This window comes from Lissotriton helveticus, chromosome 4_1 (assembly GCF_964261635.1).
Source record: "Lissotriton helveticus chromosome 4_1, aLisHel1.1, whole genome shotgun sequence".
In the NCBI taxonomy this organism is placed as follows: Eukaryota; Metazoa; Chordata; class Amphibia; order Caudata; family Salamandridae; genus Lissotriton; species Lissotriton helveticus.
The window spans coordinates 1,088,734,898-1,088,762,091 of record NC_136063.1 but is presented as its reverse complement, the minus strand read 5'-3'; the positions used below and the strand labels follow the sequence as shown (position 1 = coordinate 1,088,762,091).

At 46.2% G+C, this 27,194-nt stretch overlaps 1 protein-coding gene across 1 annotated transcript in view; it reads right to left on the bottom strand.

Annotated features, from left to right (window-relative positions):
- ERP44 (endoplasmic reticulum protein 44) overlaps positions 1-27,194 on the bottom strand; it is a 552,790-nt gene that overhangs the window by 113,781 nt on the left and 411,815 nt on the right. Inside the window, exon 10 of the mRNA XM_078687681.1 lies at positions 22,557-22,698. Within this exon, the coding sequence (XP_078543807.1) occupies positions 22,557-22,698 (142 nt within the window). The remainder of the gene's footprint in view (positions 1-22,556; positions 22,699-27,194) is intronic.

Here is a 27,194-nt window from a genome sequence, read left to right as displayed (position 1 = left end):
GTTGGGTGGAGGTGAGGTGAGTTCGAGGCAATAGCCATGTTGGATAATTTGCCTGACCCACTTGTCTGTTGTGATATTTAACCAGACTGGCAGAAAGTGTTGTATTCTTCCCCCGACTGGTGTTATATGGTCTGGGGGTAGTGGTAAGAAGTCACTGCTTGGTGTTAGTGGAGGATCTATTTGCATTGCCTCCACGACCTCTTCCCTTGGTATTGTTTCCTCTGTATACACCCCTGTTGGGGTTTTTGTTGTATGTGGATTGTGTGTTACTTTTGTAGTTGGAGGATTGCTGTGATGTATTGTTACGCGCTCCTCCTCTATAATTGGAGCGACGAAAGGAGCCCCGGTGTTGTTGGGACTGGAGAGCTCCCATAGACTTCGCAGTTTCAGCATCTTTTTTCATTTTGTCCAGAATTGAGTCAACTGATGGACCAAACAAAAAGTCTGGGTTGATGGGCTGATTAAGGATTGTCGATTGGACTTCATTTTTAAAGTCCGATATGCGAAGCCATGCGTGGCGCCGGAGCAGCACGCTTGTATTGATGGATCTGGCAGCTGTGTCTGCCGCGTCTAGGGCACATTTAATTGAGGCATTGGTGATGAGCTTTCCCTCTTGTATTAGTTCATCTGCCTACTGTTTGTAAGGCTCAGGTAAGTGTTGGAGAATGTCTTCTAAGCTGTCGTAGTGCGCCCTGTCATATCTGGCCAGCAAGGCCTGTGTGTTGGCTATTCTCCATGAGTTTGCTGCTTGAGCTGCTACTCTCTTGCCTGATGCCTCAAATATTTTCGACTCCTTGTCTGGAGGAGCAGCCTCTCCAGTAGTCTGGGAATTTGCACGCTTACGTGCGTTGGATACCACTAGGGAGTCTAGAAGTAGCTGCCCCTTGATATATGTAGGGTCTATAGGAGCAGCCCTATACTTCTTTTCAATTCTAGGGTTTATGACCCTTGCTCTAGCCATGTCCTTGAAAATGTCACTTGCGTGTTTTAATACACCCTTTAGCATTGGGAGTGTTTTAACGTGTCTCTCAGATGTTGTTAATGTATCAAAGAGGAAGTCTTCCTCAATAGCATCAGAGTGCATATCTACATTATGGTAGGTTGCTTCTCTATCCAGTAGTGAATTAAAGGCTACCGTGTCTTCTGTGGGTGAAGGCTTAGTTGGGTATACTGCAGGCTCTGTAATGGGCAGAATCCCCTCAGTGTCTGCTTCCCCTCCTCCACCCCATGTCTGTGAGTGACGGTCTGCAAGTGGGTTTTGTGGATAACCAAACCCTACATCTGCGTCCTGATCTTCGTCTGGGTTGTAGTCAGAGCGTGCAGGTGAGGCTGGGGCATATGGGGTAGCAGGCATAGCTGGACTGATGGGTTCAAAGAATATAGGAGAGGTAGCACAGTCTCTCTTCTTCTTTAGGGGAATTGTAGAAAAGTCTTCAGTTGGCAGAGGTCTTTTCTTTTTGGTGTAAACAGTCACTTTACCAGTTTTTGGGTCAATATACAGTTTCAACTGGTCTTCTGTGGAGGGATCTGGATGAATAAGTTCCTCTTCCACAGTCTTTGTTTTTGGTGCTGTAGCCTTTGGGTTGTCTTTTTTCGGGTCGACACCTTTTGCGGTTTCAACCGCTTTAGGTGGTTGGACCAGTTTATGATGTTTTTTGACAGTGTCTTTAGGTGTCTTTGGATCCTACGGTTTTGGCTCGATGCCCTTTTTCGGTTCGATGGTCTTCGGCTCTACCGATTTACTTTGGTCCACCTTCGGTTTCGGTTTCGCGTCCACGGTAGTCTTGGGCGCAGGCCTTGTGCTTTCGTCGACCGGTTTTTTCCCCTTGTTTAGGCTGGTTTGCTCGATTCAACGTGCTTTTGTTTTTGTGTCGATTCGACGTGTTTTGGCCTCGAGGTTGACTCGACGGCTTTCGGTTTCGACGTCGACTCAACAGCTTTGGCCTTCGAGGTCGACTCGATGTTCCTTGGCTTCGAAGGTTATATCGGTACTGTGGCCTTCGGGTCGACGTCCTTCGGCTTAGTCACCTTCGGTTCGACGTAATTCGGTCCGAAGACAGTATTGTCGACGAGTTTCGGTTTCGATTGAACCGGTGTCGTATATCGTGTCTCAGAGGGCTCTTTTTGTGTGTTCTTAGCCAGGCGGTATGGCGGGTCTGTAGAACGAGGATGTTGATCTCAGCTAAGGCCTGCTGGCGATGCCTCGACCTGAGCCTCTGATATCGGTGTAGTGTCTATATGGGGCGGTGTACTCACGGTTCGCCCCTCGTCGTCATCCGAGTCGTCTTCGACCGCTACGAAGTCCTGATCATATTCCTCGAGATCGACGATTAGTTCTTCATCGAGGTAATATTCGGAGTCGTGCTCCGAGTATTGTTGTTCGTCTTGATCCGAGTCTTCGGCGCTTGCTAGATCTCCCTCATCGTCGAAGATGTTCTCGGGTGCTGGCGCCGACCATTGCATTTCTTGCCTCGCCGCCCGTCGATTCCGGATAGTTTTTTTCGATCGGAACTGGGCACAGGCTATGCAACTATCTTCATTGTGATCTGGAGATAGGCATTTGTTGCACACTGGATGCTTGTCTGTGTGCGGGAACTTCGAGTTGCACTGCAGGCAGTACTTGAATGGACTTCGTTCCATCGACGGTCGGTCCACGTGGTGTTGAGAAGGCCTCACGGCCCGATTCGACGACCGTAGTGCAACAAATGTTCAAAATGTGTATCGGTACCGAGCGCTGAACAATACCGACGGATCCGAAAGGCCTTTTGGCCTTTTGAAAAGTTTTTCTTGATTCCGAACTTGGAGAGTAGGAAAGTACATCCAAACCCAATGGCGGAGAAAAACAATCTGGGGATGGAGAGGATGCCCATGCGCACTGTAGTCCAAGGGAGGAGCCACCAATCTCGTGATATTTCGAAGACTCTTCCAGGACAACAATGTGCAATCATCCGGACGATCTATGCACAGATATGAATTCAGCAGCCTACATGCCTCGAACCTCTAGTTTTGGCCCACCGTGCCCTCCATGGCTTTGGTCCTCTCTGTCATGTGCAAGGGTAAATATCAGCGAAATTCTTGAGGTCTTTATGCAAAACTGAAGGTATCTTAAATCAATTCTCATTTAGTGGATGCTGCACTCGTGTGCACACACCTTAGAATTACAACGAGCGGTAAAAAACTGGTTCCAGCCCCGAACAAAGAAGGAAACAGACACAGTTCTTTTCTTTTTCCTTCTCAATGAAACAGGGACGCCTATAAAATGAGTCTTTCGTTTTCAGCAGTTAGATTCCGATAATGTTTCAAGGCGCTGTTGTTATTTCAAAAACCGTTCTTTGTAGCCTTCTTAAAGCTGGATTGTGCCGAAAAATAACGGGAGCCTGGTTCATATCCGGATCTAAGGTGTGTGCACACGAGTGCAGCATCCACTGAATGAGAATTGTTTTTAATGAAAAGTTAATGATTACGCAGAACTCACGGTGTTAGGGAATCATCTTGGTCGTTTCAAACTCTGCATCTGATAGTGTTTAAAATGAAGTCTACAGATCCTTGGCTTCTTGATTTAAGATACCTTCAGTTTTGCATAAAGACCTCAAGAATTTCGCTGATATTGTCCTGAGGAAGACACAAAGGGTGTGTCGAAACGCGTCGACAGGAATCAGCATCCTCAACGATTTTTGGGCATTATCATTGTGTTGACAATAATTCCGTGACTTATGTACATTCTTTGCAGTAATATTTTATTTTGTAAAATGAATTTTTTATCCTTCTTATTTTAATCATGTGTATCAAAGAATGTGTTTATATCAATTTTCATTAACGTAATTAAAATGTTCTACTTTATCACATATCTCTTTCTGAGTCCCTTTCTCCTTATGGTGTGTCCACTTTTCTGTTTTTGTCAGACTTTGTATTTTTGGCCTGGGCTTTTACCCTTGCACATGTTTGCTTAACCCTGACCCAGGAAATTCATCCCATTCAAGGGGTCCTTGTTACCTCACCAAAGTTTGGTCCTCTCGGTCTTCAGAAGCGTTTTTTCTTCTACTTCTCGGCTCGTGCTCTTCGACTCAATGTTTTTCCCGGGTGCCTCGCTTTAGGCTTCAGAGGATGGGTGGCAGTTCCCTCACGGTGAAGACAAGCGCAGCCTGGAATGCACTCCCCCTCTCCCTGCGGTCTATCCAGAACCCTGCCACATTCAAAAAGAAACTCAAGACTTACCTTTTTGTTTGCTAATTTCCTCTTGTACCTCTCAGGCATCGCGCCGGGACACTCATGAGTATCTGTGCCGCGCGCTACAAGTGGACTAACATAACATAACATCATCATCCTCTGGTGGTGGTGTATGTGGAGGTGTTGTAGGATACAGAGGTGAGAGAGGTATAGGAGGAAGAACAGGAGTAGGGAGAACAGGAGAAGAGGGTATTATAGTTGAAGTGGCACAGTCTTTTTTTTCTTCAGAGGCACTGCAGGAGTGTCTGTTGTGTCCAGCTTTCTCTTCTTGTGTGGCACAGCGGCCACATGTCCTGTTTTGGGGTCTATATGATTTTTTTTCTGTTTTGGATCAAAGGGATTCGGGTGCAAAAGTTCTTACTCCTCGACAACCGCTTTCGGCGCCAACTTTTTTGGGTCCGAGCGGGGTTGAGATTTGTGCTCCGAGGACTTAGGAGGTGTTTTAGAGTCCTTTGGCTTGGCTAGGGAGACTGAAATCTTCCTCGGTTTCGAAGGCTTTGGTTCCAAAGGTTTTTCTTTCGGCATTGAAGTGGTAGTAGGCAACTTCTTTTTGGGAGTAGGTTGGTCTCCTGGTTTCGGTGCCAAAGGCACTATTGGGCCAGGGATATGCGGTTTGCTCGGTCCCAAGCTACCGGAAGGCGTGTCCTTCATCTTCGGAGCCGAGCCCGAGCCCGAGGGCAGGGCTTCTGAAGTCTGTTTTGGTCGTGACTGGGGCCAGCAGGCGAAGTCTTGACCAGAGCCTTCTTTTTCTGGGGTGGAGTGGGGGTAGGGGCAGTTGTACTCACTCGATGACCAGGAGTGATGTGGTCATCCGAGTCTGAGTCGGTTGCTTCGGACACGATTTCAAGGTCTTCGGAATCTTCCTCTAGGACATCTGGGCCTTAGTCGAAGATATTCGCTGGTGCCAGAGCTGCTTTCTGCCCCATGATGTGTTGTCGGGCCCAGTGCTCCCAGATGGTCATTTTCGATCGAAAAGAGGAGCAGGCCTGGCAATTGTTCTCCTCGTGTTCTGGCGAGACACACAGGTTACAGACCTTGTGATGGTCACTGTGTGGGAATTTCGCTCCACGATGGGAGCATTTTTTGAATGGAGTCCTTTTTGCATGAGCTGTAGGCAGAAACGGCCAGCGTCAACGACCGGAATCGAGTTGTTGAGATGCGTGTCGAAGATCACGCGATGGATAACAATACCGGAGAGTCGTAGAGAGTTTGCGCGTCGAAAAAGTTTGAAAAACAAAGTTTCGAACCGGAGCGCAAAAGTTACATCCGAAACCAATGGCGGAAAAAACTATCTGAGGATTGAGTCGATGCCCATGTGCACTATCGCCCAAGAGAGGAGTCACCTATCTCGTGAATACAAAAGACTTCTTCCAAGACAACAGCAAGGTGCAAGCATCCGAGCCCAACACCAGATGGCGATCTAATGCAACAGTATGAATTCCGCAGCTCATGAGCCTCGAACATAACCTTTTGATTAACTGTGTACCTTATAAGGAATTTCCGCTTTAAAGCTTTTGTGAAGTGAAGCAAATTGCTTTCGATAAAATGTTCAGCTTTTATGTTATGCGGTGAGACACCTGCTAATTTTAGACTTTGGGGGTCAACAGTCCCTCATTAAATCTGTACAAAAGGACTGTCCACTGACCAACTCGTTGCTCACCTCACATAGTGTATTTACGTCGAAGTGCTCCCAGCTAGCTGTTTTATTTATTGAGTGAATATTTGACAAGGTTATACTGCCTTATTGTGCTTTGATATTCAATTTCTCTCGGTCTCACTATCTCTTTGAAATGCCCTGATTTTAAACTTGCACAACTGCATGCTTTTGCTCTTGACCAGTGATGCATCTTTGACACTTGTTACTTGCTAGATTGTATGGTATTATTTTTGATTAATGATGTGTCTTTGACACTTTTTGTTTACTTGTTTAAATAAATCGTGCCACTACTAACTCGATTCCTGCATTTTCAGACATGTCTTGTTCTTTCAGTTAACACATTTCAGTGTCAATTTTTGTGGTGAAAAACCCCACCCTCTAACAGTTGAATCACTACCCAAGAGATTTGCTGGGTTTCCGGGGTCAAGGAAGTCTTCTATGGCCAGCAAAATGATTTGTGTGCTCGAGGCTTCTATAGTAGACCAATGGGCAATAAACCAAATGTTGTTGGAAAAGTGCATCATGCATTACAAAGTGACTGGCAACTCTGCAGCTCCCCTGCTAACTAAGGTGCAATTTTAACCTTTGATAGAGTAATGTGGCACTGCGACTAGCTAGACCAAGTTCATTGTGCCTGTACTCTACTGGTCCGATTCTTTTGAGATACGTAACGAGCAATCAAACTCACGAAAGTAACACGTGCAATAAAATTTAACAAGCATCACTGCCACTGTGCCAGAAACTGGAGTGGAAATTTATACTTAAATAAAAAAAGTGATGCTAGAGTGGTGTGGGAAGTAATCTCTTTAAGCTATACTCTGAGTGATGGTGCGCATAGTGTGCGATGGTGCGCATAGTTTTAGACCTTCAGAGCTCTATTAATCTGTACTGTTTCAAATGCTGGTGATCTTTTAGTTGTTTGTAATGTTCTTATATCATTCTGTGTTTCTTTTATTTGTATGATTGCATTATTGTATCTTTTATGGATACGTTTGCATCCAGATAAAGAAAGAATTAATATTATACTCTGAGTGACTATTTTGAAGGTGAAAAAACGGAGATTCAAAAGAGGTCCAACTAGAACGGAACTGCATGGTCTGCAGTCATACTGCTCATGGCATCACCTGCTTGCTACAGGTGTAGAGACTTTAAGGTTAAAAAGAAGGATATAAAAAAGGGATTCCCCTGCTTAGTGGCTCTCAGGCAGTAAATTCAGTAGCTTTCATGCCTCTCTAAGAAATTTCACACATCTTACGGATAGCTGCACGTCCACACTGCTCAGGCACACTGAGATTACTGTATTGCATTGTCTTATGCTGTGTTTGCAGAACAACAGTCCGAGCAAGTAGGATATTAAATTCGTCAGGGCTGGGCACACATATTACATGGGTCAGACTTTCCTCCTTGTAATTAGATGCCAGCTGTGTACCGATAATCCGGTTAAGCGACCAAATTTATGGCCTTTGAGAGGAATTAAACCATATTGAAGTCTCAAGAACAGGCTTTTGGCCAGCCATGTCTAGAATGGGGTACTACGTGAAGAAATTGTCATTTATAATTTGGATCAGGCTGAAAGAGTATTTCAAACTCGCTATTAGCTATTGTGTGCGAGTTCATCTGTTTCAACAGTGCTTCCCATTACAGTGGATATATTGAAGAAGGAAGTGGCTTTGCTCTGTAATAGAGGCTCTTTTATGGCCGTAAAAGTGTTTCATATTCATGTTGATGCAGCACAATGGAGGATTTTCCACCTATATAAAACATTTAAATATGCCTTTGCTACTCTATGAAATTGGGGCTCCCAAAAGTGTTTCCACTCTCCATTTGACGTCCATTAAGATTAATTTTGCACTTTAATGTAATTTTGCTCTTAAAAGGGTTTATGCTTCTAAATGTGATGACGCCATGCAGCTTCACTTCGAACCATGTATTACTGTGAATCTAAATGTGATTTGCGCTCCTAAATGTTTTCCACACATGATGATATTGTACCTCAACATGGGGTCAACAAAGAGATGCACAACCTTTACACTTAAACTTAAAGAAACATCTTACTACTACATTTCTTTCAATACTCCATGGTTTTGCAACTAAAGAGAATACAACGCTCCAACTGACTTAACACCAAGTGTGATTTTGCACTGAACTGTTTGCACATCTACCTGTGATTTTTGCTCCGGAGTGTGTTGCTGCTTACTCTGCATTTAAGGTGAGTTTGCACGCTAGATGTAATCTTGCAGATAAATGTGATGTGGGCTAATAAACATTTTTCACGCATGCCGATTTTACACCAAATATGATTTTGCCCCTCTATGTTTAGTCAACCATATACGAGGTCTTACAGTTGACCACTTTTTACACCTAATGGAACAAAGTACCACTGAATCTACTCTGTACTGCTTTTTTTTCTTTTTAAATTCTCCAAGCTAGCATTGCAGGTATTTATATTTTATAAGCTTGCAGTGTAAATCCAGTATTTGCCAATCCAGTATTTGTAAAGCGCGAACAGCTACCCGAAGGCATCCCGGCGCTGGGGGCCGTGGGGAAGATTGAGCAAGCTATTGCCCAGAGTCACATGGTGCTGGGCTGACCTGCCTCCGCCGCCGCCGGGGATCGAACCGTGAGCCCCAGATTCCAGCATCAGTCGCCCTGGTCGCAGCGCCACTCCTCTTCCCAGTGCTGGTGTTGTGGAACACCAGACATTAGTGGAAGTAAAAAGACAGGGCACACCGTCAAGAGGGCATCGTCTACGATATACAAGTTAACGGTCTTCATGCTGCAGCATGATCTGTAGATGGTTAGTAGTGATGTGATCTTCTAGTTGAACTCAGACCACTTTGTCAATGCTCTTGCCGGTAACAGTTGGGCCGGTAGTTAGCCTAGTCATCAGAGTCTAGTGTACCTTTCCTTAGGAGAGGGAGAATATGGCCTGTCTGAGAGCTCCAGGCAAGATACAATCAATCAATCAATCAAGGGTTTGTATAGCACACTACTCACCCGTGAGGGTCTCAAGGCGCTGGGAAGGAGGGATTTCGGGTTGCTCCGGATCATCCGAAGAGCCAGGTCTTGAAGCTCTTTCTGAATGCTTGCAGTGTGGGGGTTCGCCTGATGCCGAGGGAGAGTTCGTACCAGGTCTTGGCCGCGATGTAGGAGAAGGATCTTCCTCCCGTTTTGTTTCTGGGGACGCGTGGGATTCGGCCAGGGCAAGGTTGGCGGAGTGGAGGTTCCTCTTGGGGCGTAGGAGATTCTTATGTTGAGGTATTGGGGTCTGGTGTTGTGGAGGGCTTTGGAGGCATGTGTGAGCAGGTTGAAAGTCACTTTTTTCGACGGGGAGCCAGTAGCGGTCTCGTAGGTGCTTTGTGGGATGTGGGATGCTTGTTGTGGGATGTTGAGGGCGAGTCTGGCTGCAGCATTCTGGATGGCCTGGAGTTTGCAGAGTAGAGATTTGTTGATTCTGGGCGTTCCTGTAGTCCAGTCTGTTGGTTGGAGTGCATGGGTGAGGGGCTTTCTGGATTGGGGGGGATCCATTTGAAGGTCTTGCAGAGTATGCAGAGGGTGTTGAAGCACATAGAAGAGGAGTAGAGTATGATGAGGTTGGTGGCATGGTCTGTGGGAGTGGGAGGGTTGCTGAGGGCGACCAGGTGTCTCAAGTGGAGGGGGTAGATCAGAGGACGAGGACTTACGTTTTCTCAAAGTCATGCTTCAGGCAACTGCTGCTCATTCAGGATGCGACGTCCTTCATTCCTTCCTGGAAACTGTGACTGGTGATGCCAGGTTCCTTGGTGACAGAGAGGATGAGCTGGGTGTCTTCGGCATAGAATACTATGCTGAGTTCATAATTTCTGACAATGGTTGTGAGTGGGGTCATGTAGATGTGGAGGAGTGTGGGGCTGTGGGAGGATCCTTGGGGTACTCTGCAACTGATCTCTGTGGGTTTGGCTAGGAAGGGTGGAAGTCTTATTCGTTTGAGTTCGGCCGGTGAGGAAGGAGCGAATCCAGTCAAGGGCAGTTCCCTGAATGCCGGCGTTGTGGAGTCTGGCAGATAGTGTGCGGTAGGAGACGGTCTCAAAGGCTGCTGAGAGGTCCAGTAGGATGAGGGCTGCTGTATGGCCTAGGTCGAGGATAGTGCGGATGTCGTCCGTGGCACCTACGAGGGCGGTCTCTGTGTTGTGGTTGCTACAGAATCCGGATTGAGAAGTGTCGAGGATCGAGTTGTATTCTATGGTGTGTGTGAGCTGGTTGGTGACGACCTTTTCAGTGACTTTGGCAGGGAAGGGGCGAGAGATGGGTCTGTAGTTCTTGCGGTCCTTCGGGAATGCGGAGGGCTTCTTGTGGAGGGGTTTGACTTCTGTGAGTTTCCAGTCATTGGGGAATGTGCTTATTTCAAGGGGCCAGTTGACTGGGCGTCGTAGTGCAGGTGATATGGCGGAAGCCACCCTGTGGAAGATGTGCGGCGGGCAGGGGTCAGTGGAAGCTCCGGTGAGTATGCTCTTCATGTACTTTGCGGTGTCATCTGTGGTGACAGGGGTCCAGACGGTGATGGTCAGGTGGGTGGCGTTGCGTCGGTGCCTTGGTTCTGTTCGGTGGAAGTTGTCACAGAGAGTCCTGATCTTGTGATGGAAGAAGGCGTGGAGTTTGTTGCACAGGTCCTGGGAGGGAGGGACATCAGAGGTTTTGCTGGGGGGCTTGGTAAATTCTTGTATGATGTTGAAGAGTTCCTTTGAGTTGCGGGAGTTGGAGAGGATTCTTTCCTGGGTGAAGTTTCTCTTCGTGGATCTGATGAGTTGGTGGTGTTATGTCATGGCGGTCTCGTAGGCGGTGCAGGCTTCCGAAGTTTTGCTGTTCCTCCAAGCTTTCTCGAGTCGTTGACATGTGTGCTTGGATTCTCGGAGGTCTGTGGTGAACCAGGTAGCTTTCGTGGTGCGTTGTCTGTCGGAGTTCTGGAGGGGGGCAGGTTTGTTTGCGCAGTCGGCGATCCATCTGTGGAGTTTGTTGGCAGCAGAGTTGGTGTCGGTCATGGAGGGGTGCGACTGAGGGCGGAGTTGAGGTGCTCTTTGGTGACCTTGCCCCAGTTTCAACGTGGGGCATGGTGTAGGCTTGTGTGCAATGGGTTTCGAGGAGAAGTGGATGCAGTGTTTGCCCGTCCAGATGGGCTGGGTGGTGTGGCTGAAGCAGATGTTGTCCCCTCCTGCGAAGATGGGGTCCAGGGTGTGTCCTGCCTTGTGGGTGGGGGTGGTGACTAGCTGCTTCATTACAATGTTGGCAAGGTTGTCAAGAAGGGTGATGGAGTTGGGGTCGCTGGGGTTGTCGAGGTGGAAGACAGTTTAGTGAGAGAGGTACTGACAATAGTAACTAGGTGTAGCAAGTGCCCCATAGCGCTTTAAGGAAAAATTATGGAAATAAGAAATGACATTGATGCAGTTGAGTATGTAATACAAACAAAGTGGTCCCAGATACTAGGATGAATAAAACATAACTAAGAAATTTTTAGAAAATATACACAACATTGTTTTTATTCACAACGTGTAACATAAAAATTATTCATAAATTGCATCCATAAATAATCACATTTAATGCCCCTAAGGAGAAGGAATAGGAAGGGTAGTGTTGGGTAGTGAGGGTACTGAGATGAATACAACAATGGTCACTATGACCTCAATGAAACAGAAATAATAATTAATTAACACACTTGAGAAATCACGGTTCCTAAATTCATTCAAACAATATCATGCCTAACAAAATCACAAATGATACATCAGAAAAAAGGCTGAAGATGCAAAGAAGTGTCAACGTTTCGACCCAAAACAGTGCAGGTGTAGAGTAAGACCTTGCTAGAGGGTCTTCATCAGGAAAGGGGTACGGAAGGGGGCAATGAATCTGCATACAAAGTTAATAAGTCAATATTAGTAAAGGTCATGATGATCCATCTTACTCATAAAAATAGTTATAAATGGGCGAGAGAGAGAACATGGCATATAGAGGAATATACTCAAAGGGTAAAAAGATTTCCAACAAAACTTCATTGAACCCCAAAACATGGTGGTAGCATGACCCAGTTTTAAATTAGATGGGCAAAGCCCACTGTCATATAGGGTTTTATCTTGCAATTGCATGGTGCATTAAGTATGGTTAACCCTAACCCAAGAAAAGATTTGTTTTGAGGTCTGTTGTTAATTAGACTCACAGTCAATAGATATCCACTGATTCATATCGTATACTATCCTAGTCCAAAGTCAGAAAACCGAGATTGCCTTATACCCCAACATTAATTATGACAAACTGATTACCTTATTGTGGGGAAATGCAATCAGGGATGTAAAGTAATCCGACACGTAAATCAGGATCCTATACAAAAACAAATCAGTAAGAGAGTTCCTTTAAAGAGTATAATTAAAGTCCATTAGCGTACCTGAAAGTCTTGGTAGGATTGTAAGACCGAGGGGGTTCTTATATAATTGGTCTCTCCACTACAACACTCAATCTTGTTCTATAAAAAATACAGAGGCTTACTGATAGCAACATGAAAAAAGGCCCCATTCATGATTTTAATGCAAATACGTAATTTTGAATGTGTCACATACCTGACACAGTACAGAACGCTGTGCTCTAAAGCGGAGGTCTTGATAGATAAGTAATCGCGCTTGATGGTATCCAGCTTCTGGAAATCATAGAAGCGATTGCATTGTAATACTACCACAAATAAAATCTGTTGTCTACAACATCGCATATTAGAGTAGTGGGTAGCCTACCTTGAAAAAAGTTCACCACCTATCTCACGAATACCTCGTGTATAAAATCACGGATGTCACAGCCGTTGGTAAAGGATCTGTAACAACACAGTCAGCACGTAAATATTGCCCATCCAAATCCGCGCATGGTAATGCTATTCAAAAATGAATTCCAAAAGTGCATACCTTCAAAGGATAAACGTGCGTTCTTACACGGGTTCTGTTACTCCACAACAGTCGGCGTTCGCCGTACGAGTGGAAAGCAGAGATGTTAATTTCCTGGTTGTGGGTCCGATCACGTGACAATAAAAATAGAAAACAGACTCCCGAAATAAACTGTGAGTTGATAACACTGGGTATTTAGACTGCAATCCATAATGATCAAATGATTAAAAAAAATCTCAAAAACCTCCTTAGCAGATTGTTTCTAACACAAATAGAATGAAGAGTTGTGTGCGCATGGAACATGCGGGTACATCCCAGGGAGGCACACCTGGATGGCTCAAAGACAATGATTCCACTGTGCTTTAGAAGTATTTATTTATTCAAATTATTCGTTTTAGGTAGATGATATTAATGTTCATATCAATGACCTTGGATATTTGATCAACATATCGTTTCAAGCATGTAGCTCCGATGCATTTCGGGCTAAAAACGCCCTTTCTCAAGGAGCGCTGAAAGAAGAAGAAATTAACTATGGTTAAGATCGCGAAGGCGGGTTATATGGTGAGAGACAGTGAAAAACATTAGCGGTGGGTGGGTATGTGGAGTTTAAGTGACTAGGAAGTGAATGCGGTAAAAATAACTTGCATATCGCGGTGATGGAGTGAACGTAAAAGGTAGAGGTTTCATGCGCTACAAATCACAATGGTAAAGTGAACATGAAAGGTAAAGGTATCATGCACGTTGTGTGGAATGGTTCGATACTAGGTGGAAAAAATTAGGGAGCGGATCAACTCATGCTGCCGAGGCGGCGTGCTCCGGTGAATAAAGTGCCAGCGATTAGTTCGGGGATTTTTTAACAAGCGGGTTAAACACTTACTTCATGCGGGAGAAAGCGTGCGTCTCGCTATCAGCGTGCTCGGTGTGTTTAGACTAACGAAAAGTGGAGAATAAGAGGGTGGGGAGTTTAGTCGACATAATCCCTAATATTCTTACCCCTTTTAAAGGCATGTAGCGGTAGGGCTGAATAGCCGATATCATCCGATATCAGTGGCCAATATTCTCAACATTCGAGAGGCTAAATGGATGTTTTTGTTGGACTCGGTTAAGTCGGGCCTTAACGAAACAGAAAGCACCTTTGCCCAAATGGCCAATTTATAAAATCTATCACTATGTACATTTTGATGACTGTGAAGTTTTAAGATCTAGGATTATGTACATTGTGACTTTGGAATTTTCAGCTAATTGTCAATTTTGATCTTGGTAACCATATGGCCTTTACCATCGTGCCAGATAGGTACGCCCATTATGGTTATCCAAACATTTGTGTTGTATTATATATGACATTACAGGTTGCGAATATTTACCCTGATCTTTTGTGACGATGGAACGACTTTTACCATCTTGTATGATAGGTACGCCGTTCCTTTCATGGCTTATTGTTAATAATCATTGGATAAGTGTGAGACGGTGCCCCGGGCCCCCCTAAATGGAAGCCGCCCTCCCACACACGTACCTCCTTCCTTTCCGCCGGGACTGCGGCCCCACAGACACTTCCCCGCGCAGAAGACGGGACTCGGAGCAGCAGCCATAACCCACGGAACCCCGCCCTTCTCTCTCTTGCAGGAACCAACCCGAGCCCTGAGACCGGAGGAAACACATCCCACCGACCCCGGAAGTCCCGCACCCGGGGCAGCGCCAGAACAGGGAAAAGCCAAGCCCAGGAAGCAGAACGCCGTCGGAGCATCGTGGCAGGACACTCGGACTGAAGCTGGAGAAGGAGAGGAGGCGTACGACGAGGAGGTGTGGACCGAGGGGAGTGGTGGAGCCCTCAGGAGGTGGCTGAAGAGCGGCCGTGACTCACTGGAGAGTTGCGGCGGACTGCGTGAGTACCCTAGAGCCTTCTTTTCATAGCTCATTAGGAGCCCGCTGTATAGCCCCTGTAAATATCTCCTTTCTCTGTAGCATCACATCCCTTGCACTGTAGTATATTTGTATAGCACTATCACAGCGTAAGAAGCCCTTCCACGCCCGACCATTCAACACCCTTTTCTGTCTGCCGCCCTGCCTTTCCTCCACCCCGAGCCCTTCCTTCCCTCACTGGCTCTTTCCTTCCCCCCTCACTGCCCGGGTGACGGTGACTGTTACCTTCGTGCCTTCAGGCTCAAGATAGGACTAACGGTCCCTTGTTTTTCTTCTCTTGCTGCCCTCCGTGGATCCTCCCCACTACCGGAGCTGTCATCGGACTTCCCGAAGATCTGGACCCAACCCCAAGACCCGGCGAGAACAATGGTCTCCTCCCCTGGAACTTCTTGCTTCTACTGGGACTTAGTTTTATTACACCAAAGACAGAAAGCAAACAGCATAGCCCACTATATACGGCCTCCTTGCCTGCTTTTCCGGCCTGCGACACACCCACCATCACATCTGGTGTCAGAAGTGGGATCTGCTGGAAGCATGGAGGCCGTCATAAAAAAACATGGCGGATTCACAAGAACAATTCGGAAAACTAATGGAGCAATTCCTGAAGACCGCGGAAGACGACAGAGGACAGCTCCACGACGTTCTTAAGGGTCAGGGAGTAGCCCATGAACAAACCTTGGGAAAGCTCACCGACGCCATGGGACAACAAAGGCCTATGACCTCTCTCCCCTCCGTGGTCCTCCAGAAGTATGTACCGGGGGAAGACCCGGACTACTTCACCAACTTTGAACGACTAGCCCAAGCAGCCAATTGGCCTGTGGTCCGATGGGGCCAATATTTAGGTCCCCTTTTAACCGGAGACTTGCAGGCCGCCTATCAACAGGCCAACATACAGGGCAACAACCCGTACGCTGACATTAAACGGTGTATCCTGGAGCGTCTCGGTATAGACGACGAGACCTACAGGGTACAACTGAGACAAGCGAAAGAAAAACCCCAAGAGAACCCCAGAGCCCTCTCATTTCGGATTAGGGATCTTGCAAATCGTTGGCTCAGACCAGAAGCCTCCACAAAAGAAAATATCCTAGAGAAAATATATCTCGAACAATTCTTGAATTCCCTGTACCCGGCTACTCAGCGCTGGGTAAGACAACACTCCCGCCTCACATTGGACACTGCCATCGAAATTGCTAGTGCCTTTAGCCGTGCTCAAGAACTCCAGCGGGGCAAGGAGGACCATCTTCACAGGCCCCCACACCGCGACAGTCCCTCGTCCACCCCGACCTCTACTTCCCCGAAGACCAGAACCAACCCCCCTTATGCCCTCACCGGTCCTGTTCCGGCCCCCTAACCCTGGACCCCAGTGCTATTCGTGTGGGGGTTTCGGACACATCGCCCGTGTGTGCCCTCAGAAGGAGGAGCCAATGGAGATTGGCCTCGTGAGGAACTATGTGTGCACCGCTCAGGGAACCGCACCTCCCCCATTTCACTGCCCTGTGTCAATTGATGGACAACGAGTCATGGCTCTTGCCGACACCGGTTGCCGTCAAAGCGTTCTCCGGCCTCAGGACCTCTCCCATCCAGTTGGTAACCCTACGGGAGTCGTAGATATCCAGTGTGTCCATGGGGATACCAAACTGTATCCAACCACCCAGATTCATGTCCAGCATCCCAAAGACCCCGGAACAAGTCTCACCGTCGGACTGGTGCCGGCTCTACCAGAGCAAGCCATTTTGGGGAGCGACTATCCAGGACTGCCTATGCTCCTCCAGGACACCACCGACTCCCTGACTCAGTGGTGGAGGGAGGGTCTGACATCCCCGGCTACGGATCCCAAACCACACAAACCCAAAAGCCAGAAGAGAAGAGAAGAGAAAGACTACACCAGTGCTTATCCCGCTCTCACGGAGGACCACCCCTGGCAGACCAACAGGGATTTCAGGGCAGCACAACAAGACCCTCCTTCAGGAAGCGTGGGGAAGGGCCCTTGATAACGAGGATCCCTTGCAAGTAGGTCCCTACTTCTACAAAAAGAACGGGTTGCTGTATCGAAAGGGGGGGCCACAACAAAACCCACAGTTGTTAATCCCCGGTCCTTTCCAAGACAAGGTTCTCTTCCTAGCTCACAGCCACCTTTTAGGGGGACACTTTGGGGATGAGAAGACCAGTCAGGCGGTTCTGGAAAAATTCTACTGGCCTGGCGTACATCAGAGGATTAAGACATACTGCCGTGAATGTGTGGCCTGTCAAAAGCACAGCCGTCACAGACCCCCCCCCACCCCCCGAGTGCCATTACAACCTCTCCCTCTGATAGACATCCCGTTCAGCCGAATAGGGATGGATATCATAGGACCCCTCCTACCCTCCCGAAGCGGGTGTCGCTATGCGTTGGTCATAGTCGACTACGCCACTCGCTTTCCGGAGGCCATACCCCTACGTCAACCCACGGCCCAGGGCATAGCCAAGGCCATTATCTCTATATTTTCCCGGGTGGGGTTTCCCCGGGAAATTCTGACCGATCAGGGTACCCCTTTCGTTTCTGCTCTTATGAAACAGGTTTGTTCCCAGTTAGGGATAAAACAGATCAGGACATCAGCGTATCATCCGCAAACAGACGGATTGGTTGAGCGCTATAACGCCACTTTAAAACAAACTCTGAAAAAGCTTCTGGGCCTGGAAGCAAAACGGTGGGAAGACATGCTACCACTGGCACTATTCACCATCTGCTGCACGACACAGAGCAGCACTGGTTATTCCCCGTGAGTTACTGTACGGGCGCCCCCCACGTACTCTGTTAGACATGGCACAGGAGGCCTGGGAAGCAGAGCCTGATCGCAGCCGTCCGCTCCCTGAATATCTGGAAAACCTAAAGACCCACCTGTCCCTGATTCGGGACATTGTCAGGCAGAACCTAGTAAGCGCCCAAAACACCCAAAAGAGGCAATATGACAAGGGCACCAGAACCCGAGTCTTCGCTGTTGGTGATCTGGTCCTCCTCATGATGCCCTCCTCAGATCAAAAGCTCCTGGGTCAATGGCAAGGACCCTACACCATCCAACGGCAGGTGACCCCAGTTACCTACGAGGTGGAGCTGGACCCCACTCGGGGTACATCCCAGATATACCACGTGAACCTGCTAAAAAAATGGGTAGGACCCAGTCCGGTCCTCTCCGGAACCTGCCTGCCCCGGCCTTTACCTTTTGACCCCTGCCTCGACCCCGAGCTGAATCCCACACAAACTCGAGAGATCCGAGAAGCCCTATGTTCTGTGAAAGGGGTCTTTTCCTCTTCTCCGGGCCGAACCGCTATCACAGAACATGTCATAGAAACAGAGCCAGGGAAAGTTGTCCGTTTACGGCCCTACAGAGTCCCAGAGGCACAACGGGCGGTCATACGGAAGGAAATAGAAGAGATGCAGAGGATGGGTATTATAGAGCCCTCAGTGAGTGACTGGAACTCCCCCTATCGTCTTGGTGCCAAAACCTGACGGTTCTGTATTGACTTTCGGGAGGTCAATAAGGTATCCAGCTTTGACACCTATCCCTTGCCCCGGGTGGATGAGATGATAGAGAGGATAGGAAAGGCTAAATACATCTCCACCCTTGATCTCTGCAAATGGTATTGGCAGATACCCCTCAGGGAACAGGACAAAAAGAAAACCGCCTTTTCCACCCCTGAGGGGTTGTACCAATTCACAGTCATGCCCTTTGGGCTTCATGGCGCCCCCGCCACTTTTCAGCGTGCTATGAACCACGTCCTACGGCCCCACTCAAAATACGCCGGAGCTTATCTGGACGACATCATCATCTTTAGTGATAGCTGGGACCAACACTTGACCCATCTTTACAGTGTTGTCTCTTCCCTAGGCTCCTTTGGGTTTGCCATCAACCCCGCCAAAACCACCCTGGCAGCGAGAACGGTCAAATACCTGGGTTATCTCCTGGGGGATGGCCTGATAAGACCCCAAGAAAGTTAAACAGTGGCCATCAAATCCCTTCCCTCAGACAAAAAAAGACCTCCGAGCCTTTTTAGGCCTTTTAGGCTATTATCGGCGGTTTGTGCCTAATTTTTCCCAGAGAGCCGCAGCCCTCACAGATCTACTGAAGAAAACAAACCGATCTGATGAGATGCTACGAAACCCCACTCCCGAAGCATGGAAAGCCTTCACGGACAAAAGACGCCCTGACCTCAAGTCCCGTCCTGGTGCCCCCTGACTATTCACTGCCCTTTATACTGCAAACGGATGCTTCCGATCAAGGGCTGGGGGCAGTGTTATCACAAAATGATGCCCTAGGGAACGAAAAACCCATACTCTATGTGAGCCGCAAGCTGTTCCCCAGAGAAAGACATTACGCTGTAGTGGAAAAAGAAGACCTGGCAATCAAGTGGGCAGTGGAAAGCCTGTGATACTACCTAGAAGGCAGAGACTTTGTCATCTACACTGACCACGCCCCCTTGGAGTGGATGGCCCGGAACAAAGGTCAGAACGACCGGGTCCTCCGCTGGTTTCTGTCCCTGCAGCCCTTCCGTTTCATGACCAAACACCGAAAAGGGTCATACCAGGGTAATGCCTATTTCCTTTCACGATACCCTCAATCTCCATCCGGTACAAGAAGGACAGCTAGGGGAAGGGGATGTGAGACGGTGCCCCGGGCCCCCCTAAATGGAAGCCGCCCTCCCACACACGTACCTCCTTCCTTTCCGCCGGGACTGCGGCCCCACAGACACTTCCCCGCACAGAAGACGGGACTTGGAGCAGCAGCCATAACCCACGGAACCCCGCCCTTCTCTCTCTTGCAGAAACCAACCCGAGCCCCGAGACCGGAGGAAACACATCCCACCGGCCCCGGAAGTCCCGCCCCCGGGGCAGCGCCAGAACAGGGAAAAGCCGAGCCCAGGAAGCAGAACGCTGTCGGAGCATCGTGGCAGGACACTCGGACTGAAGCTGGAGAAGGAGAGGAGGCGTACGACGAGGAGGTGTGGACCGAGGAGTGGTGGAGCCCTCAGGAGGTGGCTGAAGAGCGGCCGTGACTCACTGGAGAGTTGCGGCAGACCGCGTGAGTACCCTAGAGCCTTCTTTTCATAGCTCATTAGGAGCCCGCTGTATAGCCCCTGTAAATATCTCCTTTCTCTGTAGCATCACATGCCTTGCACTGTAGTATATTTGTATAGCACTATCACAGCGTAAGAAGCCCTTCCACGCCCGACCATTCGACACCCTTTTCTGTCTGCCGCCCTGCCTTTCCTCCACCCCGAACCCTTCCTTCCCTCACTGGCTCTTTCCTTCCCCCCTCACTGCCCGGGTGACGGTGACTGTTACCTTCGTGCCTTCAGGCTCAAGATAGGACTAACGGTCCCTTGTTTTTCTTCTCTTGCTGCCCTCCGTGGATCCTCCCCACTACCGGAGCTGTCATCGGACTTCCCGAAGATCTGGACCCAACCCCAAGACCCGGCTAGAACAACGGTCTCCTCCCCTGGAACTTCTTGCTTCTACTGGGACTTTGCTTTCTGTCTTTGGTGTAATAAAACTAACAGCATAGCGCACTATATACGGCCTCCTTGCCTGCTTTTCCGGCCTGCGACACACCCACCATCACAATAAGGTACTATTTTGCAATTTTCATTTTACGATTATTATGGACATTTTGACTTGTAAAATGGACAATTCCGTATTGGTTTGGGAACTATGACGCTATATTGCTCGAGTGTTATTTATTAGACCACTTGCAGTCTGTTAAAACCCCAGCCTTGAGCTCTGTCACTAATAGTGTAATCATGACCTATTTGTGTTAGAAACAATCTGCCAAGGAGGTTTTTGAGATTTTTTTTAAACATTCAATCATTTGATCATTATGGATTGCAGTCTAAATACCCAGTGTTATCAACTCACAGTTTATTTCGGGAGTCTGTTTTCTATTTTTATTGTCACGTGATCGGACCCACAACCAGGAAATTAACATCTCTGCTTTCCACTCGTACGGCGAACGCCGACTGTTGTGGAGTAACAGAACCCGTCTAAGAACGCACGTTTATCCTTTGAAGGTATGCACTTTTGGAATTCATTTTTGAATAGCATTACCATGGGCGGATTTGGATGGGCAATATTTACGTGCTGACTGTGTTGTTACAGATCCTTTACCAACGGCTGTGACATCCGTGATTTTATACACGAGGTATTCGTGAGATAGGTGGTGAACTTTTTTCAAGGTAGGCTACCCACTACTCTAATATGCGATGTTGTAGACAACAGATTTTATTTGTGGTAGTATTACAATGCAATCGCTTCTATAATTTCCAGAAGCTGGATACCATCAACTGCGATTACTTATCTATCAAGACCCCCGCTTTAGAGCACAGCGTTCTGTACTCTGTCAGGTATGCGACACATTCAAAATTACGTATTTGCACTAAAATCATGAATGGGGCCTTTTTTCATGTTGCTATCAGTAAGCCTCTGTATTTTTTATAGAACAAGATTGAGTGTTGTAGTGGAGAGACCAATTATATAAGAACCCCCTAGGTCTTACAATCCTACCAAGACTTTCAGGTACGCTAATGGACTTTAATTATACCTTTTAAAGGAACTCTCTTACTGATTTGTTAATGATTTTGACAATCCATTTTGTATAGGATCCTGATTTACGTGTCGGATTACTTTTCATCCCTGATTGCATTTCCCCACAATAAGGTAATCAGTTTGTCATAATTAATGTTGGGGTATAAGGCAATCTCGGTTTTCTGACTTTAGACTAGGATAGTATACGATATGAATCAGTGGATATCTATTGACTGTGAGTCTAATTAACAACAGACCTCAAAACAAATCTTTTCTTGGGTTAGGGTTAACCATACTTAATGCACCATGCAATTGCAAGATAAAGCCCTATATGACAGTGGGCTTTGCCCATCTAATTTAAAACTGGGTCATACTACCACCCTGTTTTGGGGTTCAACGATGTTTCGTTGGAAATCTTTTTACCCTTTGAGTATATTCCTCTATATGCCATGTTCTCTCTCTCGCCCATTTATAACTATTTTTATGAGTAAGATGGATCATCATGACCTTTACTAATATTGACTTATTAACTTTGTATGCAGATTCATTGCCCCCTTCCGTACCCCTGTCCTGATGAAGACCCTCTAGCAAGGTCTTACTCTACACCTGCACTGTTTTGGGTCGAAACGTCGACACTTCTTTGCATCTTCAGCCTTTTTTCTGATGTATCATTTGTGATTTTGTTAGGCATGATATTGTTTGAATGAATTTAGGAACCGTGATTTCTCAAGTGTGTTAATTAATTATTATTTCTGTTTCATTGAGGTCATAGTGACCATTGTTGTATTCATCTAAGTACCCTCACTACCCAACACTACCCTTCCTATTCCTTCTCCTTAGGGGCATTAAATGTGATTATTTATGGATGCAATTTATGAATAATTTTTATGTTACATGTTGTGAATAAAAACAATGTTGTGTATATTTTCTAAAAATTTCTTAGTTATGTTTTATTCATCCTAGTATCTGGGACCACTTTGTTTGTATTACTAAATCACCCAGGTCCCAGCGACTTATTGGGTTAACCCGTGTTCTTACAGCAGTTGAGTATGTAAGCAAGATCGGGGAGAGAGAGGGCTTTTGAAAAGCCTAGCTTACATTGGCAAGTATGCCATATCAGCAGAAACTGCTTCACTAACATGCACCCACCCATCCAACAGCAGTCATTTTAACACAGCTTTTAATTATGCTACATTCTTAAAATCAGTACATTTCTTATTAATTCAATAAGGAATGTTAATTTTGTGAAGTCTTTTTAGAAGCGATTTAAATGATCAGGAAAAGGAAAGGAAAGTGTACTCACGACAAATCACTGAATTCTGGGAAGACATACATATGTCTAAAGCTATCAATAGCTATGACGGGACAGTCCTCTGGAGTCTTCTGTATATGCAGAAGTGGGTGTCTAAATTTGTCACAGTCAGCATGTAAAAAGTTGATGGTTCCTTTAAATCAAATAATGCTTGGATTAAACTCATATTATTAAAATTCATATACATATAATATAAATGTTTTAAGAACATAAAAAAAATAATTGGAAACTCTAGTATTCACACTACAAAGTTCTAAGCAGAAAGAATGTATTGCCATGTAGTAAAGCTTATGCTCTTGCCAATTTAGTGCAGTCTTATTCCCAATCATCAATTAAAGTACATTTAACATAACTAATTTACTTTTTGGGGCAAAAGTCAAGCTATTTATGAATTAATAATTTCTTCATTTGAATAGAATAAAGCAGGAAACATTACCTGTATTCCTAGATCTCCACCAGATTAATCCTCATCAACATGATAAGCACTGTATTGTCCCATCAGCGCTAATGATCCGGGAGCACTTCAAAATATGCGTGTGCACGCACATATATATATATTTATATACAGACCCATATACATATACATATACACACAAATGCAGATAATTGATTTTCATAAAAATAGTAGCTTAATAAAGGATAAAATTGATCAAAGCTCATTTGTTTCACCATTAAAAATCAAGCCAATTATATCTAAACCGTCACTAATGTAATAAAAAGTGATTACAAGCATCTTTTACAAAACATTTTAAAAAAGGAAAGAAAGGAAAAGCAGCATAATGTTGCCAGACATGTTTCCACAGATCTAGGCAAAAAACTGTCACTGTACCTTTAACCCGTTCGCCGCTGGCGGGATTCCCCTGCTGTGCTGGGGGGGCGGGGCACCCCCATGCTCATGACGAGGTCAGCTCGTCATGAGCTACGGTGCTCATGACGAGCTGAGCTCGTCATGACCGCGCCCGGTCCAATGGAACGTTCAGCACAGCAGGGGAGCGTTCCATCTAACGGGCGCGGTCATGACGAGCTCAGCTCGTCATGAGCACCGGAGCGCCGTGGCTCATGACGAGCTGACCTCGTCATGAGCGCTCAAGAGGTTAAGGAATCCTCTTCCTTCAGTGTCCAATCATCATCCCCCAAGGTTGACAGTTACATCAGGTACGTTTTACAATAAGAGACTACAGATTATAATACCAACACTTTTTTCTGTTCATTCTACTTGAGAGTAGGAAGGTTTGCTTATAACTTTGAAGAGGATTCTCCTGGAGAGTACAGGTATGTAAGTTTTACTTTTACTCCAAGGATTTCTTATCAATAGACATAAGCAACAAACATAATTGGTTTTGTTACTACTAAGAATAGATCACTTTGCAAGATGGTAACACAGTAAGGAACAGGAACTTATACACCTACAGATGGATTGCTTCGTAGTGGATAGGCCTGTTCTAACAGGACCCTAATTCAGAAACATATGTTCAAATTGTCTAACATTGTTAGTTTTTGCCCAAATATAATTTTGATGCTTTCTTTACATGAAGAGTGTGAAGGGTTCTTCCCGCAGGGGCTGAAGGAGTTAAATGACAGCTGGCAAAGTAATGGTCTAATTGACATGAAAATCTAAAATTAACTTGGGCAGATAGTTCGATGAGTCCTCTTACCTCTCTATCCCTTTTTTTTTTGTCCTCATTGGGAGGCAAATTTAATGTTATTTTAGGATGTGCTGGGGAGTGGCCCCTTTGGCAAGGGTCACTCCCCTTGGGAGCCATTTTAGGAAGCCCAAATGTTTTGATTTTGTTTTGGGGAGTGATCCCTTGGACAAGGGTCACTCTCCTTTTGGGGGCAATTATGAAGGCTTTGTCTGCCCCCCTGGGGGGGGGGGCAAATTTATTTTAAATTTTAGGATATGCTGGGGAGTGGCCCCTTGGGCAATGGTCACTCCCCTTGGGGGCCATTTTAGGACACCTACATATTTTGTTTTTTTGTTTTGGGTAGTGACCCCTTAGGTAAGGGTCGCTACCCTTTTGCGGGCCATCCTTTTTGCTTTATTTGCCCCTATAGGGGGCAGATTTTAATTTTTTTAAATGTATGTGGCAGACTGTGCCAATTGAGTAAATCTAGTGGGGAGTGGCCCCTTGGGCAAGGGTCACTCCCCTTTTTTGGCGCATATATTTTGCCCATGATGTTAGGTTTTAGCTGGGGTATCTCACTCCAGCACCCCAGTTCAGACATGGCCATATGCAAATTATTCTGACCCTTTGTTTCATGGGAGCAGTCCAGCCCGAACTGCCAAGCCATATCTTACCTGGCCCGGAATCATCCATAATGGGACTGGTTACTAGCTAATCAGCCGTTATCAGCCAGGTTAGCTTGAGTCCAGTGCCAAAGTGAGCAAGGGACCCGCCTCTGCCAACTTAGGGCAATCAAAGTGCAAAGGGTCAGTCTGATTTGCATTTGGCCATGTCTAACCTGGGTTGGTGAATTGAGCTAAATAATGATGATGGATTAAACCAAGATTAAACCAAGATCGGTTGACTGGGGTGAGTGTTAGATTTGCTCAAGGGCTCCCTCCATCATCCCCCTTTTGGTATTGTCTTGAAGGGCAGTTTTGCTGGGTTTTTTATGGGTCACTAGGGCACCAGGGTTTATTTTTATGCTGGGGATCCGCCCCTTGGACATGAGTCGTTCCCCCTTTATGGGAGGATGATTGTGGCCTTTACTGCCTCTTTGAGTGGTAGAGTACCAGAATGTGTTTAGTCCCATCTGTCCCCAAGGGGGGCAGAAGCCACTGGACACCAGCGTTTTTAAAAATTTTGTTTTGGTGAGGGGTGGCCTCATGGGCAAGGGTTGCTCCCCTTTTGATTTTATACTGTTAGGCCCACCTACCCCTTAGCTTGGCAGGTGGACTGGTGCTTTTTTTGAATATGTGAATCACATTTTTTTTCTTCTTCTTTTTAAATCTAGTGTAAAGCTTTTGCTTCCTGTTTGCGGTTTTGACAGTGGTTGTTCTGCAGTTTTGTTTAGTTGCATTTTTTGTGTCATAGTGGCATTTAGTTACTGTGTTGAGCATGAAATTCTTTATGATGTGTTTTGCATTGTTTTGCATTGTCTTATGTGTATTTTTGTTTTCTCTTTCTTTTTTAGTAGGATATTGTTGATCCATACCGTGTCTGTGCAGAGTACGTGGTGTTGAGTTTAGCTGCTTCAGGCAAGTGAGTGGTTTTGTTTTGCAGTGTATAGGTATTTTTGATAAAGGTGAATTTTGTTCATTGTTTATTTTACAAAGTGATTGTTGTTGTTGACTTGTGTGACAATTTACTTTTATTAGTAATCATTATGGCTAGCCGTAGAATGACTGCTCAGCAGGTGGTTGGTATGCTTCTAGAGTCTTCCTCTGAGCCGGATTATGACACTGACAGTGCGTCTGAGGGAGGGGAAGATTCTGGCAGTGAGTTTTCTCTCCACATGGAATCATCGGATGATGAAGGTACTCTCAGTGCAGATGAAGGGCCTGTGTTAGAGGAGGACACTGCTGTGCCGATGGTGCAAGAGGCAGCTGGATTGCAGCCTGAGGCTGCTAGTCTTCCTACTGGAAGTGTTGGACTCTGGGTTGATCCTAACATGGTGCAGCCGGTGTTGCCTGCCTTTAGCGGCGATGCAGGGTGTAGAGTGGATTGTGAAAACTTTTTGCCTATACAGTATTTTCAGTTATTTATGGATGATGTGTTTTTGGGTGAGATTGTTGAGCAGACTAATTTGTATGCTTAACAGTTTTTGAGGGTCACCAGTGACAAACTTAGGCCCCACTCTAGAGCTGAAGAAGTTTTTGGGATTAACTTAATTGATAGGTTTGTTAAAGAAGCCGAACCTGGCTTCATATAGGTCTACCAGTCCCTTGATGGCAACAGCCATATTTCCAGCTGTTATGACTCGTGATCAGTATTTACTTTTGCTACGCATGTTGCATTTTGTGGATAATTCTTTTGCGTTGCCACGTAGTCACCTTGACTGTGACCGTCTTTTTAAGATTCGGCCTATTCTTGATCACTTTGTTGATCGATTTTCAGAGATTTACATTCCTGGGAAAGAAATTTCTATTGATGAGTCTTTGGTTTTGTTCAAGGGTCGTTTGGTTTTTAGGCAGTACATCCCTAGCAAGAGGGCACGCTATGGAATTAAACTGTATATGTTGTCTGAGAGTAAGACAGGGTATGTTTTTAATTTTCGTGTGTACACTGGTAGAGATTCCACTATTGACCCCCCTGGTTGTCCGTCCACTTTTGGAGTGTCAGAGAAAATTGTGTGGGACCTTGCTAGAAGACTGTTCAACAGAGGCCACCATTTGTACCTTGATAACTTCTACACTGCTGTGCAATTGTTTAAGGAATTGTTTAAAGTGGACACTTTTGCATGTGGCACAATCCGCTCAAACCGCAAAGGTTTTCGAAAGGAGCTTGTTTGCAAGAAACTTCAGAGGGGTTAGTGCAGTTCCTTACGTTGTGGCGAACTACTAGCTGTGAAATTTGTGGACAGGAGGGATGTGTACATGCGGAGTACCATCCATGATGAGTACTTCACCTCTGCCAGTTTGGGGTCAGGTTGCTGAAGTGCACAAACCTGTGTGCATTGTGGACT